The following is a 14,152-nucleotide window of genomic DNA, read 5'->3' on the forward strand; positions in this document are numbered from 1 at the left end:
ATTTTAGATTATTTTAATTTTGACAGGACAGCTAGGTGAGAAAGGGGAGAGAGAGGGGGAAGACATGCAGGAAATCATCACAGGTCAGATTCAAACCCTGGACCTCTGCGTCGAGGCATAAACCTCTCAGTATATGTGCGCCTGCTCTACCCACTGAGCCAACCCGGCCACAGTCCATAAATATTTAACATGACGTTTACTTTGCTGAGTGAGAAACCAAAAGTAGACCACTTTGTTTTTTTGTTTGTACCACTCTGCTGGGAGAGCTTCTCAGCTTTTAAAGTGCTCAGCTGTCCCAAAAAGTCACGTGGCACACACACACACACACACACACACACACACACACACACACACACCAACTCAGGGCTGGGCTGGGTTGGCCTGCTGGCATTACTCATCCCAATCTCCCACCTGTTGGAGCCTCATTTGGAAAGTTGAGCATGTAAAGGACTTAACAACAGGCCTGGTAGATAAAGCTAGAAAGAGTCCCAAGAAGTTTCAAGCTGCAGGGACCCCTCCTGAGTGTCTGAGAACCACCACACTATAAGAAGAAGTGGAATTCAAGTTTCACGGTCAGTTGCATGAATGATCTACCCTCCCTTTTTTTTGTTTTAACCCTTTCTATACTTCAGTGTTAATGTTTTCTTGTTCATGGATTCTAACATGTAGCAGCCTAAGATAGGGGGAGCCCTCTAACCCCAGTGTAGATGTGTTTGCCATATATCTTGTACCAGGTTACGAGTGAGTCCTGTTTTAACTTTGCTAAGATCAAATTGCCTATCAAGAACAGTCCTCAGCGTTCCGTCCATCTTGTTAATAGCTGCACATTGTTCACTGAAAGTAATGCATAACATGGTAAGAAAAGCTGTGAGTTAATATTATTTAAACATGAAATATTTTATCTTGATCATCAATTGTAAGCCAAGCAGAAAGAAGTTCCTTTATTGTTAGTGACCTACAGGAATTTCAGAGGACACTTTGGGATTCCCTTCACGGCAACAGAAGTGATGCTGATGTGCTTTCTGTCTACAGTGCCATCTGCTGGTCCAGACTCTGAATATCTGAAGGAACTACACCGTGACTGACTGAGCCACACCATGGCTTATTATGACATGTAAGTTCATTCTGTAGACGGGAACAGGAAAGGAATAAAGATACTTGAACAAGTTTAGTCTAGATGTTATGTAAATCACTGATAATCAAATGTCTACTCTCATCATGTATTGTCATACCAGAGAAGTACATAAATAATACTTAAAAACCTAGAATGTGCACATCTTAAGGCAGGCAATGATACAGTGAGACTACCATGACAAATCTTAGCCACATATTTGTCTTTTGCCTTCTTTTGCCATTTGCTTCTCCGTATGACATTTGCTACCCAATGATGACAGGTTGGATGACAAGGGCTCTGTGGATATTCATGACAACCCTCCTCTCCCTGAGAATGTGATGAAAGAGGAAGACAACACGGTGAGACATCCAATATCCACAACATACCACGTGGCATACACACCACATCATGGGGCGGTGTACTATTTATCAATGCCAAGAAACTCTGAACAAAATGTTACATGGCATTAGGAATGATTCATGTCTGATTGAGATCATTTGAGCTTATGTTTTCATAGGAATCACTGGTTAAATAAAATTAAAAATGACAAAAACATAGTCATGCAGATCATTTTGGATTATTTGCTCAGGATTTGAGATACAGTACCAGTCAAAAGTTTGGGCTTTTGACTGGTACTGTATCTGTCTCTGAAATGTATGCTACCAATAGCCAATCAGAAAAACAGTAAGTGTTTAACTTATGTCTGCGCCATTGTTTTATTCTTTTTTTTTTAATCCTTCCTTTTATTCTATTATGTTATTCTGCAAAAACATGTAATTCACTATTTTTTAAATTGATTTCAGTTGTGTGAAATCCTTAGCAAAAATCCTTAACAAAAATAGGAAATAAAAAGAAAACTTTACTGGTGTAGGAAAGAAATGTGGCTGCTGCTGGTAGACTTAATACATCGGAGAAATCATATCATAAAAGAGAATTTAGTAAGACATTGACAAGAGCAGTTATTGGAGATTTATAGAAGAGATAATCAATGCCAGCTTTATTCTTGTTGTTTGCACACCTGATAACAGTAAGAAAAAGGGGTGTAACATCCTAACATGTGTTTAAATCAAATTCAGGTAGCAGGCTAAAACTATCCTCTTCTGAATTATACACTGCTTCAGCTAACGTATCATCAATCATAACACTTAAGACAGCCCTCTTAAATTTAATATTAGTTAAGGATTTTTATGTCAAATGCAATTTAATAAATACCTTTTATTCTCCAGTTTGTAAGTACAAAAGTTAAGTTTTACTTTCATTTTTCACACTTTTTTTAGCAGTTTGATGAATGTTAGTCCTGGACAACGAAACCAAAACTATCTGGACAGCCAGATACCACTGGAGGAATCCTGCTGGAGGAATATATGTATTTTTGTAATATGGGTGAACTGACCCTTTAATTTATTTACATAAAAAAAATCATAAGCATACAGCCTAACAGTATGTTTGAACAGATATCACATTTTTCTGCTCTCTTGATTTGAGAAAAAGATTGCCAAAGTGAGTTTGAATAAGTCGATTAAGCTGCTGAGTGCACTGACACATTGTGGGAGGTTTGTTTAGGAATCCTGACAGTTAAAACGAGTTGCCGAGGGATGGTGCTGTAATGTTTGAACTGTTCCTGGTATTATCAGTTATTGTAGTGTAAATTCACAGCCTGACGGCCACAGGGCACGGGTAATCCTGCCACTGACGGAGAGTCGGAGCCAGTCCAGCCTGTCAGGCGTCCCTTGGCTTGGCTGTGTGTGTGTGTGTGTGTGTGTGTGTGTGTGTGTGTGTGTGTGTGTGTGTGTGTGTGTATGTGTGTGTGTGTGTGTGTGTGTGTGTGTGTGTGTGTGTGTGTGTGTACAAATCTTTGAATGTGTGTGTGACATCCACATGGCTCTGTTTGACTAGACTGTAGTATATTTAGGAGTAGCTGTCTGTTATAATTATTCGTGGATCTCTCTCTGGCTGAGATGATACAGTTTGTGTGAACAAACACATCAGACAGACTCCATATGCAGTAGACCGCAGGGTGGTTCAGTATTTATAGCGTTGTTCTCATATAAATCTGTAAGGCTGTGGGTGGTGCAGGATACCGGGACAGTTTGGGTTAAATAAAGAAGCAAACAGTAGAGAACAATTCCATGGAATCCCCAAACTGAATGGAGGATTTAGCCAGTTTCGACTTTGCTTGATTAAAAACAAACTGACTGTCACGGTTTGAGATATCAAAAGGAGGACTCAAAAGCAGGAGACCAGTCAGGCAGGTTGGCAGAACAAAAAGCAAACTTTAAAGCAACACTATGTAATTTTTAGCTGCAGCTGTAGTTCCAATGAGTCAACCAAGACCAATATACACCAAGACCAATATACTCAAAAATAGGAGAGTGGTAACGGGGGCTCAGGTGACATGAGGTCTGAGAAGGAAGTGATGAAACACATCTGGGCAGGGCAGACAATCCCAAAGGTGGGAAAACACACAAGGCAGGAAGTAAAACAAGAAGAACCTACAAAATAAAACAGGACATAAAACAAAACCCTATATATATATTTGAAAGGGGGTAAATTATTGAAAAAAAGTTTGAGAACTATATATATAGTATATATACATATAGTTCTCAAACTTTTATATATATATATATATATATATATATATATATATATATATATATATATATAGTTCTCAAACTTTTTTCAATAATTTACCCCCTTTCAAATATTTGTTCATCTAAGTACCTCCTGACCAGCACAAAACATTTTTGTTAGAACAAAAAATGCCTAGCTACAGTATGTAAAGAGGCACAATACAACGCTGCATATTGTACCTGAAAAACATTTAAATACTACATTTGCAATGTTTAGAATCACTAAATGCATTCATTTTTATAGTGTATACTTATTTTAGGAATTATTCAGGACTGATATTTTTTTAATTAACAAAAAAACTCACGTACCCCCTGAAGTACTCCAAAGTACCCCTAGGGGTACATGTACTCCCATTTCAGAAACACTAATATGCACCTATGTTGGCCATTATCTGTCCATTATGTTTCACGTTTTGTCTTCTAGCAGTTCAAAACTGTATGACCCATTTTTATTTTGCTCTGCTGTGATTTTGAACCTCCTTCCTCACCTATATCCAGGTATATTTCATCTATGACGAGGAGGTAGAGGACGAAGACAAAGAGGAACCTCCTCCTGCAGAACCCATCAAACCAGTCAACGACAGACCTCACAAGTTCAAGGACCACTACTGCAAGAAACCAAAGTTTTGTGACGTCTGCGCACGCATGATAGTTTGTACGTCCATCTTGTCTCTTTTTGTTTCCTGCACGACATCGGGATTTAAAATGATGTTGTAATTTTGCTTTATTTTGGTTTTCTCTTCAGTGAACAATAAGTTTGCATTGCGATGTAAGAACTGCAAAACCAGCATCCACCACCAGTGTCAGTCGTACGTGGAGTTCCAGAGGTGTTTTGGCAAAATTGTGAGCTTTGTATTACAGAGTGCTGCTTGCTTTAATCCAAAAATGCACTGCAGAGAATTTTCTTTTAGGTATTTAGTGTCTCCTCTCCTCTCCTCCCCTCGTTTAGCCTCCAGGATTCAGAAGAGCCTACAGTTCACCTCTCTACAGCAGTCAGCCAAATTCCACAGTCTCACAGCTGCTGCCCTTTTGTGAGTTCAACTAATGTACATTTCTCCTTAACCATTCTTTTATTTTTATTTTTAAAATGCTTCAAAATGTGCAATTCTTTCCCAGCCAGATGTTAAGTTTGTCACATATAATGTACTTAGATCAGCAGTGCACATGATGGGAATTTCCATCTTATTAGCTTAATTTAGTTGTATGTTGTTGTGTGTAAATGTTGGTCTGAACAAAGTTTTTCTTTCCTTGTTTAAATGTAGTGTGTGCATAAGCTCTAAAGTGAAAGGGACGTTATGGTCCAGATGCAATGAGGGTTGTAAAGTAAGCCAGAAATGTGCTCACAGAAGTCCAAGTGTCCTTTTCATTAGTCACAGATCAGGTATTTGAATTGTCACCAGACAACATCACAGATGAAAAGATTAGCTGTGGTTCACAAAATCAAAAAGATTATAGAAACAACATTGATAAGGCCTGAAGTTGATTAAACTTGAATACCTCTTGTTAGAACGTCACACTCACCTGCACCCTTTTTTTTCTCTGTTTATTGATTGATTGATGACATCTGATTTGGCAGCACAGTCAAACCGCACCGACCCTGTGTTTGAGACGCTGCGTGTTGGTGTGATCATGGCCAACAAGGAGCGTAAAAAAGGGTCAGAGGACAAGAAGAATGTGAGTGCAAATGCACTTATAACACTTCATACAGCACACAGCCATCTGTAAACATGGTGCAATCATTGCATTTTTTAAAGCATTGCCAGTTTCTGCAATGGCCCGTTGTAAATATGTAGATCTATTTCACTAGACTTTAATCTCCTGGTAACCCTAGCTCTGACTTTAAGTCACGAGGTTGGTTAGTAAAATCTTCTTTTAAATAGTTTTACTTTTTTTTACTGTTACAGTCAATTGTTTTTACCAACCTTTTTCCATTTGTCTTCTTCACATTTTACTTTTTTATTTGTTTAATCTGATTCTTAAAGCACACTTTAGTTATTAAATGTGTTATAGTAAGTACTATATAAATGCATTATGTATTGTTTATCCTAAATTGTTCAGATAATGATGATGATGATGACAGAGGATGATGAGTCCCAGCCCAAACAAGAGGATGAAGGAGGTGAAGGAGGTAAGTGTGTGCTAACGTCAAATATTCTTTACGATACTGGTGACAATATGTACAGTTGAATACTTTGTTTGTCTCATTTATATTGTTGTTGTGTACCAGCAAACACAGAAGGAGCCAAGAGAGGAGACAAGGCTCCTGTTGATGACAAGGTCAGATGACAGGACAGAATGTGATAATAACGATAATGATGACATCAATGAAAACGAACTATGATGAACGATATGATACTTTTTTACTTGTGATGTTGAGTCAGCGCTGTGCTTTAAATGTTTGTGCTCATCAGAGTAAAAAACTTCAGTCAGGAAAGATCGGCGTGTTCAGTCAGTCTCACTACTATCTGGCTCTGTACCGCTTCAAAGCCATCGAGAAAGATGATCTGGATGTTCAGTAAGCCTCTCGTTGCATCTCGCCTAATCTCCCTGTGTGTCTCTGAATCTCTCTTTGACTTCTTTGTACTTACTCTTTCTTCCTGACTGTCTCACTCCACCAAACATACTTTTTTGTGTCAATATTTAATATTAACATGTTTAATATTTCCCCAAGTGCTGGTGACCGCATCACGGTGATAGATGACTCCAATGAGGAATGGTGGAGGGTGAGTCCCAGATTATTTTTCTCACATTACTCAGTGTCAAGATGATGATTTCAATCCTGTCTGCTATCCAAAAGTTATGGTTTTTTTTGCGCACATACGTACATCCAGCCAAACGAATTCTGGTGCATTCATATGTGTGTTCATCACCTTCCAAGTTGGCTACTTTAGAGCGTTGTGTTTAATGAAAAATGAAAACCATGAGAGCTGCAGCTTTGCAGAGCTGTCCTTGAGTGTTGAGCTTCTAGTTCACAGCGATAACTTTTCTGACGATCTGAGTTCCAGGTTAAACATATAAATTAACCATTTGCAGCCTCTAAACGCCAGCCCACGCTTTTATTTCCCTCATTGTGGTCCGTAAGGGTAATAAATAGGCTTTACAAAACAGTAGATGATTGGCAGTTTTAACTTTGGTCTGTGCTTTCAAGTCACTCAGGTTTCAAAACCACACTGGGCAATATGTTCATGTTTAAATTGAGCCATCTACGATATCTGAATTAGAAACTGGGGCAGCAACACGTCACTTTCAGAGCTTTCTCTCCACCAGGGGAAGATCGGAGAGAGAACGGGTTTCATACCTGCCAACTACATCATCCGAGTGCGAGCAGGAGAGGGGGTGTACAAGGTGACACGCTCCTTCGTTGGCAACAGAGAGATGGGCCAAATCACTCTGAAGAAAGACCAGGTTAACACACACGCACGCACGTACGCACACACACACACACACAGACACACACACACACACACACACACACACACACACACACAGACACAGACACACACACACACACACACACACACACACACACACTCTTGCAGATGCATGATAATATAACCAAACCATAAATGCCTCCACTATAAAAAATAAACCTGAATCCTAGTCTTATCTCTAAAGTGAACATACTAAAATAAAGAATTGAGAACTTGAAATATGTCTTTGTGTATCTTTCTGTGGCTGTTAGGACAGTCGATCCTCATAGGTACAGAAATACACATATACTTTACACACAAATATAAAGATGTAACGTCAACACCAACATGCTGCGTAAAGCACTGTATGGCCAGTTCTTAAATCAATTATCCATAGATTGTTTGCTTAATTAAAGCAAAACTTAATCCACTCTACATACACTGGAGACTGTGTATGTCTTTAATAATTATTAAACACTGATCCAGAGGAGGAAGGCAAAAATAACAATTGCAGTAATTATGCAGTTTACATATGGGGTTTTCCAAGAGTGAATTAAAAGAAAACACATGGTGCTTCATGTCTAATTCACCGGTAAGCAAACACTTAATATTATCATCCTGAATGTTAAAAACAAACATGACTACTCTATTCTGCAGTAGACTTACAGTAACTCTGAATGTGACGAGCACATTGAGCTCAGGCTCGTACACGGGAGGGGTAAAGTACGTGCAGCGGGGCAAGGAGGCATTTCATTCAGGCAGTGATTGGTGGGCGTTTTTACAGGATTACAGTAAGTTATTTGTTGCTGTCGGGGTGTAAAGTAGTCTGGCTATCACCAGACCAAGCTCAATCTTTTAAGATTGAACATTAGTCTGGGGAGTCTGCTCTGTATTACTCTGTGTATTAAGTTTCTGTTCCGTTTTCAGAGAAAACTTGCCTTTGAAATCTTTTAAAACAGCAGCGTCAGCGGCATCAACGGGTTGCTGCGCTTCGGTGGCCGTCATGTTGAATGTAAACAAAAAGCTGCTTGCCGTCGCTTCTCTATCGTCATCGTGTTAAACCCGCCAATAGCGCACCAGGTGGATAAGCCATTTTGTGATTGATCCCCGCCGATTTGTAACCGAAGCAGAATAGAAAAATGTACAGGTTTCCAGCCTGAGCTGCATGGCGAAATCAAATGGCCATTTCAAACAATGTATAAAAAAGTGTATATTGGAAATAGTTACCAAGCCTGCCTTTAAACATGGTGTAGTTATTCATGTAAATGCAGCCATCGTGTGTGTTGACATGACAGCTATAAAAGACATGAATAGACACAAACACACATACATATAAGCATCAAGGCAAACAACAAGCCTTCACTTGCGACAGACATTTAAGAAATTTGTGTGTTTGTTGTGTGTGTCCTCAGATTGTAGTGAAGAAGGGTGAGGAGGTAAACGGCTACCTAAAGGTCAGTACAGGACGGAAGCTCGGCTTCTTCCCCGCCAATCTCCTGCAGGAGATCTGAGGAGGACTGGCAGACGTCACATTAAACCCTCGGCCAGCTTCCGTCTCAGCTTCATCACCTGCTGTGGCAGACATGCTTGTTTATGGTCCAAAGCAACAAAAACACTTTTTCACTTGAATCAACACACATTGGTATTTGCCTTTGTTCGTCTGTAAACTTACAACCTCACAAAGCCTGCGTGCAGAATATATTGGGATGCATTTACTCAGTGTGCAGAGGCATGTGTTAAATAGGCAGATAAATAACAGAATAAGAAAATAAAGGTTTGGTCTACAAACAAGTCATGCAACTGTTTAGCCATTGTCAACAAGAATGATTTTATTTGTAGGCATATTTTGTATCTGTGATGTATTTTGACCATCGCTGGAAGTTGTTTTTTATATCGCAGGACTTGCTTTAGTTTTAGAAGCTCTTGTTTTTAGTTCACATATTTTTATGGACATTGCCTCTGTGTTAAACTACAGAATACACTGTGTATTACTGTAAGGAGGGTTGGGGGTCGGGGGCTTGTTAACTCTTTCTATAAACTTGCCTTGATGTTCTGTAAACATGTGTTTGTGTATTTTGCTATTTTATAATAAGTCATTGAGCACTTTCCAGAAAAAAAGTCATCTTTTAGTAGTTAAATAATGTTTTTTGGTAAATTTAATAACATGTATGAGCTGCTGTTATTTCAACCATAGACAGTATATAAGAATGGACCAACAGATCCCGTTGCTCTGGACGGAGACCAGTGAAGGATATTAGAAGCACTTTTCCAGTGAGCGCTGAGCGTTACTGCGCAGCCTCCGACTGAGCTCGAAGACGTAGATGTGACGTGAGCAACGTGTCTGAAAGTTGTAAGTCTTCTGGTAGCTGTGCCAAGAGAAATCTCAATCATTCCCAATCTTGCAGAGACGGAGAGCGTAGGTATATGTAAGGAGATAACATGGGCACAGGCTAATTATTGCTAACTAAAATGCTAGTTAACATCAGTAATTAAACCTAAACAGCTCATGTAAGTCCAAACTGCCTGCAAGCTTACTAGCTTACTATACGGTAATTCCTCTACTATGTGACACAATCGTTAGCCTATTTTTACAAAAACGTCTGCTACGGAGCCATAACGTGAGGTACAAGGTAATGGAGCCTTTTATACATTGTTGTGTTTCTTTAGAAATAAACAATGGACAAATAGAGTCTTTAAACGCTTCAGATGTAAAGTTATTTGCTGTCAAAGTGACGTCAAAATGAAGTGGAACGCTAACGGGAGGTGATCGTTTTGTAGCATCAAAATGGCGCAATAGGAGGTTCGAGTTCTGAAAGGAAGCTTACCCCCTTGATTTCAACCAACAACATTTGACATACCACTGTAAATGTAAAATGACAATTTATTACTCTGAAACTTTGAATTCATTGCACAGCGGTATGTTATTTACTTTGTTATATAGAGACACATTTCTGTTACTCTCTTCAACTTGATTACTATTCTCTTATTCCCTGATTTATTCAGTAAACTGGAGACAGAGTTGTTTTAGGAGGGACAATGCTTTGGTTAGCACATTTGACATGTAAGTATAGACTAGACAGCCTGTGTTTCCCCATTGTCTTTCTACACATGGGATTAAGTCACAAATCATACTTGTACATACACTGTAGCTCTCATACACTTTTCTCAGGTCAGATATGATCAAACTTGTTGGAAACAAAACTTTCTCAGATGAACATTATTTGTGTGTGTGTGTTTGTGTGTGTGTAAAAGAAGTGTCAAAGAAACTTAAGAAAAGAGGTGAATCTGTGCTGTGTTTGTTAGCAATTAGTTATTAGAGTCATTCATAGTGAAAGGAAGAATACTTTCATTTCCTCACGTCAAAGAACAAAATGATAGATTCAAATGAGACAGAGGCATTTCCAGAACCTTAAAAGGATGCAGAGCTATTTCTGTAGCTATCCTGAGTGCAGTGTAATTATCCACAGGAAACACTGTGGGGATGGTTTGCTATGTAAAGGGAGAGATCAGGTATGCAGGGAATGGCATTTGTAGGTCCGAAGAGACATTCCAATAGTACAGGCCACTACAGGCCTGAATAACACGACACATAGACAGACAGACAGACAGACAGACAGACAGACAGACAGAGGTTTGCATTTGTTTCTTTTTCCATACATCTCTTTTTTACCTTTACATCGAGTGATGTCGAGATTGAAAAGTGGCTGATGGTATGCCACTATGTTACAGTGGCATAAGCTGATCCCTGAGATGTATGCCGGATGAAGCGACAGGATGAAGTGGTAGGCCACTGTCAGTGACAAACCTTGCCGATGTACTCAAAGTTAATATTAGGGCTAGCCTGAGCTAAAATGGCTATTGCTTGCCTCGCCACTGTAGTCTGACTAATCAATAACGAACTAAAGTTAACCAAATAAAAGGAATGTATACCTTTCTCTTATCTGTTAGGTTTCTGGGATACAAGCGATGCTTTTGAAATTACACTATAGTAATTTCATATATAATCCCTGATGTACCCTAAATTCATAGTACAGCTTGCCTATGCTAACAGTCTGACCAACCCATAACAGAGATTTAGAGCTAACAACTTTAGAGCAAACTAAAACTATAATAAAACATATTACTTTTGGCATGTTTAATAGCAGAAAACATTCCATCATATAAAACATGTTGTGGAACATTAAACAGACATACGTATGGCATAACAGTATTTATTATTCACCATAAATAGGCTATTGTTACTTTAAACGGTTCGTGGCATAAGCACAGTCTGTGGGCATAAGCCTTAAGAACACAAGCGGCATACTACTCCGACGACCGGCACATGCTGCTGTAGTGAGCGACATAATCCGCCAGGGGATCTGCTTATACCGCTGTAGTGGCATATCAGCCACTGTTCGATCTCGGTGCTACTGGTTACATCTTGCCTTCTGATTGTTGTTATTACAATAAATCCTTTAATTCTTATACTTTTGCTTTTTCACTATTCTCGGTTAGATTTTTTTTTTCTGTTCTGTTTGTGTCTCCCTGGTTTCCTCTCCCTCACACTCTCAACGACCACGTTTGGATGCAGATGATGAGTTGCCTGGTCATGCCTCCTTCCTCCTCTGTTGTCTGTCAGAGAAAAAAAGGGAGCAGCGTGGCCGAGCAGGTAGTGCTGCCAGGCTTCAGCAGTCCTCTGATTGGACAACAGAGCACCCCTTCAGACACGGGTCACTTCCTTCTAGGAAACAGCCTCTGCTTCATGCCGCTCTGGACCGAGGGGCCTCGTTGGAAGATATCACAGCTGCCATGTTGTCATCCCCGACCCCCTGACCCTGCCACTCCAGACAGGCAGGATGGAAGAGGGGTGCCAAAATGTTTGTAGATTTGAGTTGCTGGATGATGATTTTATATATATATATATGTGTGTGTGTGTGTGTGTGCGTGTGTGCGAGGGCATGGAGGGGGTCGATGCATGATTCTGTGGCAATGAATCTGTTCAATTTAAGATCATTTTATTGAGAACACATCAAGAGCCAAACTTAGAGTCCAACTGCAGGTAAACTTTGAGTTTGATTTATTTGATACGGTCAAAATCAAACAAAGGACACATGGAAACATAACAGTGGGAAGTAAAAAGGGCTCATTTATAACCTCTAAATAATATAGAACCATGTTTATGGTTAAATCTCATGGTCCTCAAGAGCAAATTAAGTTTGTTCCAAACACACTGCAGATGCTTGGAAAACCTTACATGATTCTGAGCACCACTTCATCTTCTCATCCACGCTGACTTGAAAGTTGAGCTTGTCAGCTTCATTATTAACCTTGCTTGGGCCGGTTTGAAAGTTTATACATGCACAATATTTCCATGGCAACGACCACAACTACAGCTTGAAGTTGAGATTGCTTTATCTACTGCTGTTTCCAAGGTCACAAATGACCTCAGTTTTTACAATGCGAAAGATGTATGCCATTGAAGAAAACCAAGGAAGATGTCCATAAGCTCTTTAAATTAGGATCACTACGGTATATAGAAAGATGTTTAGGCAGATAAAGATTTAACATTTTGGCTTTGAATAACTGCTTGGAAAAGACTTTCAGCGACCAATTTTCGAATCAGTAATATTTCAGACCATGTAGGATATCAGAAAATGCATTCATATTGTCAACGATGTTAATTGAATACATCCGTACATTGTGTATTTCTTGTACTTTTAAAATCATCAAGGTGCTATAAAAAGTAGTAAAATAGTAAAATGTTTTTCTAAATTTAAATTAAAGATAAAAAAAGCAGAATTTCCATGTGTGAAACCAACACGTATTGCAACAAATATATTACACACTGAATTACAATGAGTTGTACTGAGACATGTCTTGATTATTTCACCCAACAGAGGTCCCTGTTGCCCCGGATATACAGCTTAAATTCTTCCTGAACCAACTTCACACACCACAGGCACCCAGTGTGTGTTTATTGTGAATAACAGTTGATGTGCATTCTGCATAGGCCAAAGGATCACAAGCTTGCAAGAGGGAACACATCATTTTAATGTTAATGATCATGTCGTTTTAAATAACTCATTTGGTTTTAAATAAATTCATTTGGTCTCTAACAATCATATTTGAACCCATATTTCCATAGTGTTTAAGGGATTATCTGTCCATATAATCAAATGCAGACATTTAATAGATTGTCATCAGTATCATATGGTTTGTATTAAATGCAGTGATCAAATCACAGTTAAAATCCCCCTCTCCTCAATCTGTGATACTGAGTTGTTAGGTATCACACCCATGGGTGCAGTTTGAGACACACAGCTTGTTACTTCCCATGCATATCGGAGATCTTTCTGAATGTATGTATGTAATTTGCAGCACATATTCAAACAGCATTATACAGCGTTGAAAAGCAATACAACTTTGTAAGGTGTCAAACTGCACTTATGGATGTGCAGAAAGTGACGCATCCCTTTTTAAGAGTGCAGGCTCTGCATCATCTCATTGACCCACCACATTCAGAATCACATTTAGCATCCAGTCGAAGAGAAAATCCATCTTCCCCTCTGCCAGCCGCTAAGAAATGTAGCAATGTGTGAGGAAAAATAATAACATAAAACTATATTAGAGATCCTTTTTTGCCTAGCAGAGAAGGTATTGATTTTTAGAGAAATGTTTCAGAAAGTCTCTTCCACAGGCCACTGCTAAAGCTGATTGTTCTCACAGTCCTCAAAGCAACAAAACACGTTTTATGCCTTTCACAAAGCTTACGGACCGGTTTTATTTTTAGAAATTTCTTTTTTACTCTCTTGCTCTTGTCTGTCTCTGTTTTTGTGACACACAGATGTGTGTAAGTGTGCGTGGAATAGCATGAATGGGTATCAAATCCCATATTTCCTGACAGAACCTCTGAAGCGTTAGATTAAATCCTTGACATGATTCTTTTAAATAACTGTTGCAGAATAACACTTATTTTCATTTTTCATAGAGGCGCAAAATTCAATAATCTAATCTGA

The 14,152-nt window shown here is 39.1% G+C and overlaps 1 protein-coding gene across 1 annotated transcript; it reads left to right on the forward strand.

Moving 5' to 3' along the window:
- Positions 1–482: 482 nt before the first annotated feature.
- On the forward strand, positions 483–9,044 carry LOC120557968 (SH3 and cysteine-rich domain-containing protein 3-like). Its single transcript, XM_039798723.1, has 13 exons — positions 483–572; positions 1,033–1,114; positions 1,395–1,473; positions 4,243–4,399; positions 4,490–4,587; positions 4,694–4,775; positions 5,321–5,418; positions 5,803–5,872; positions 5,972–6,021; positions 6,156–6,259; positions 6,416–6,467; positions 7,012–7,149; positions 8,567–9,044. Exons 2-13 carry the CDS (start codon positions 1,098–1,100, stop codon positions 8,663–8,665), a joined length of 1,044 nt encoding a protein of 347 aa, XP_039654657.1. The 5' UTR covers positions 483–572; positions 1,033–1,097; the 3' UTR covers positions 8,666–9,044.
- Positions 9,045–14,152: the final 5,108 nt, after the last annotated feature.

This window comes from Perca fluviatilis, chromosome 4 (genome assembly GCF_010015445.1).
Source record: "Perca fluviatilis chromosome 4, GENO_Pfluv_1.0, whole genome shotgun sequence".
NCBI lineage: Eukaryota > Metazoa > Chordata > Actinopteri > Perciformes > Percidae > Perca > Perca fluviatilis.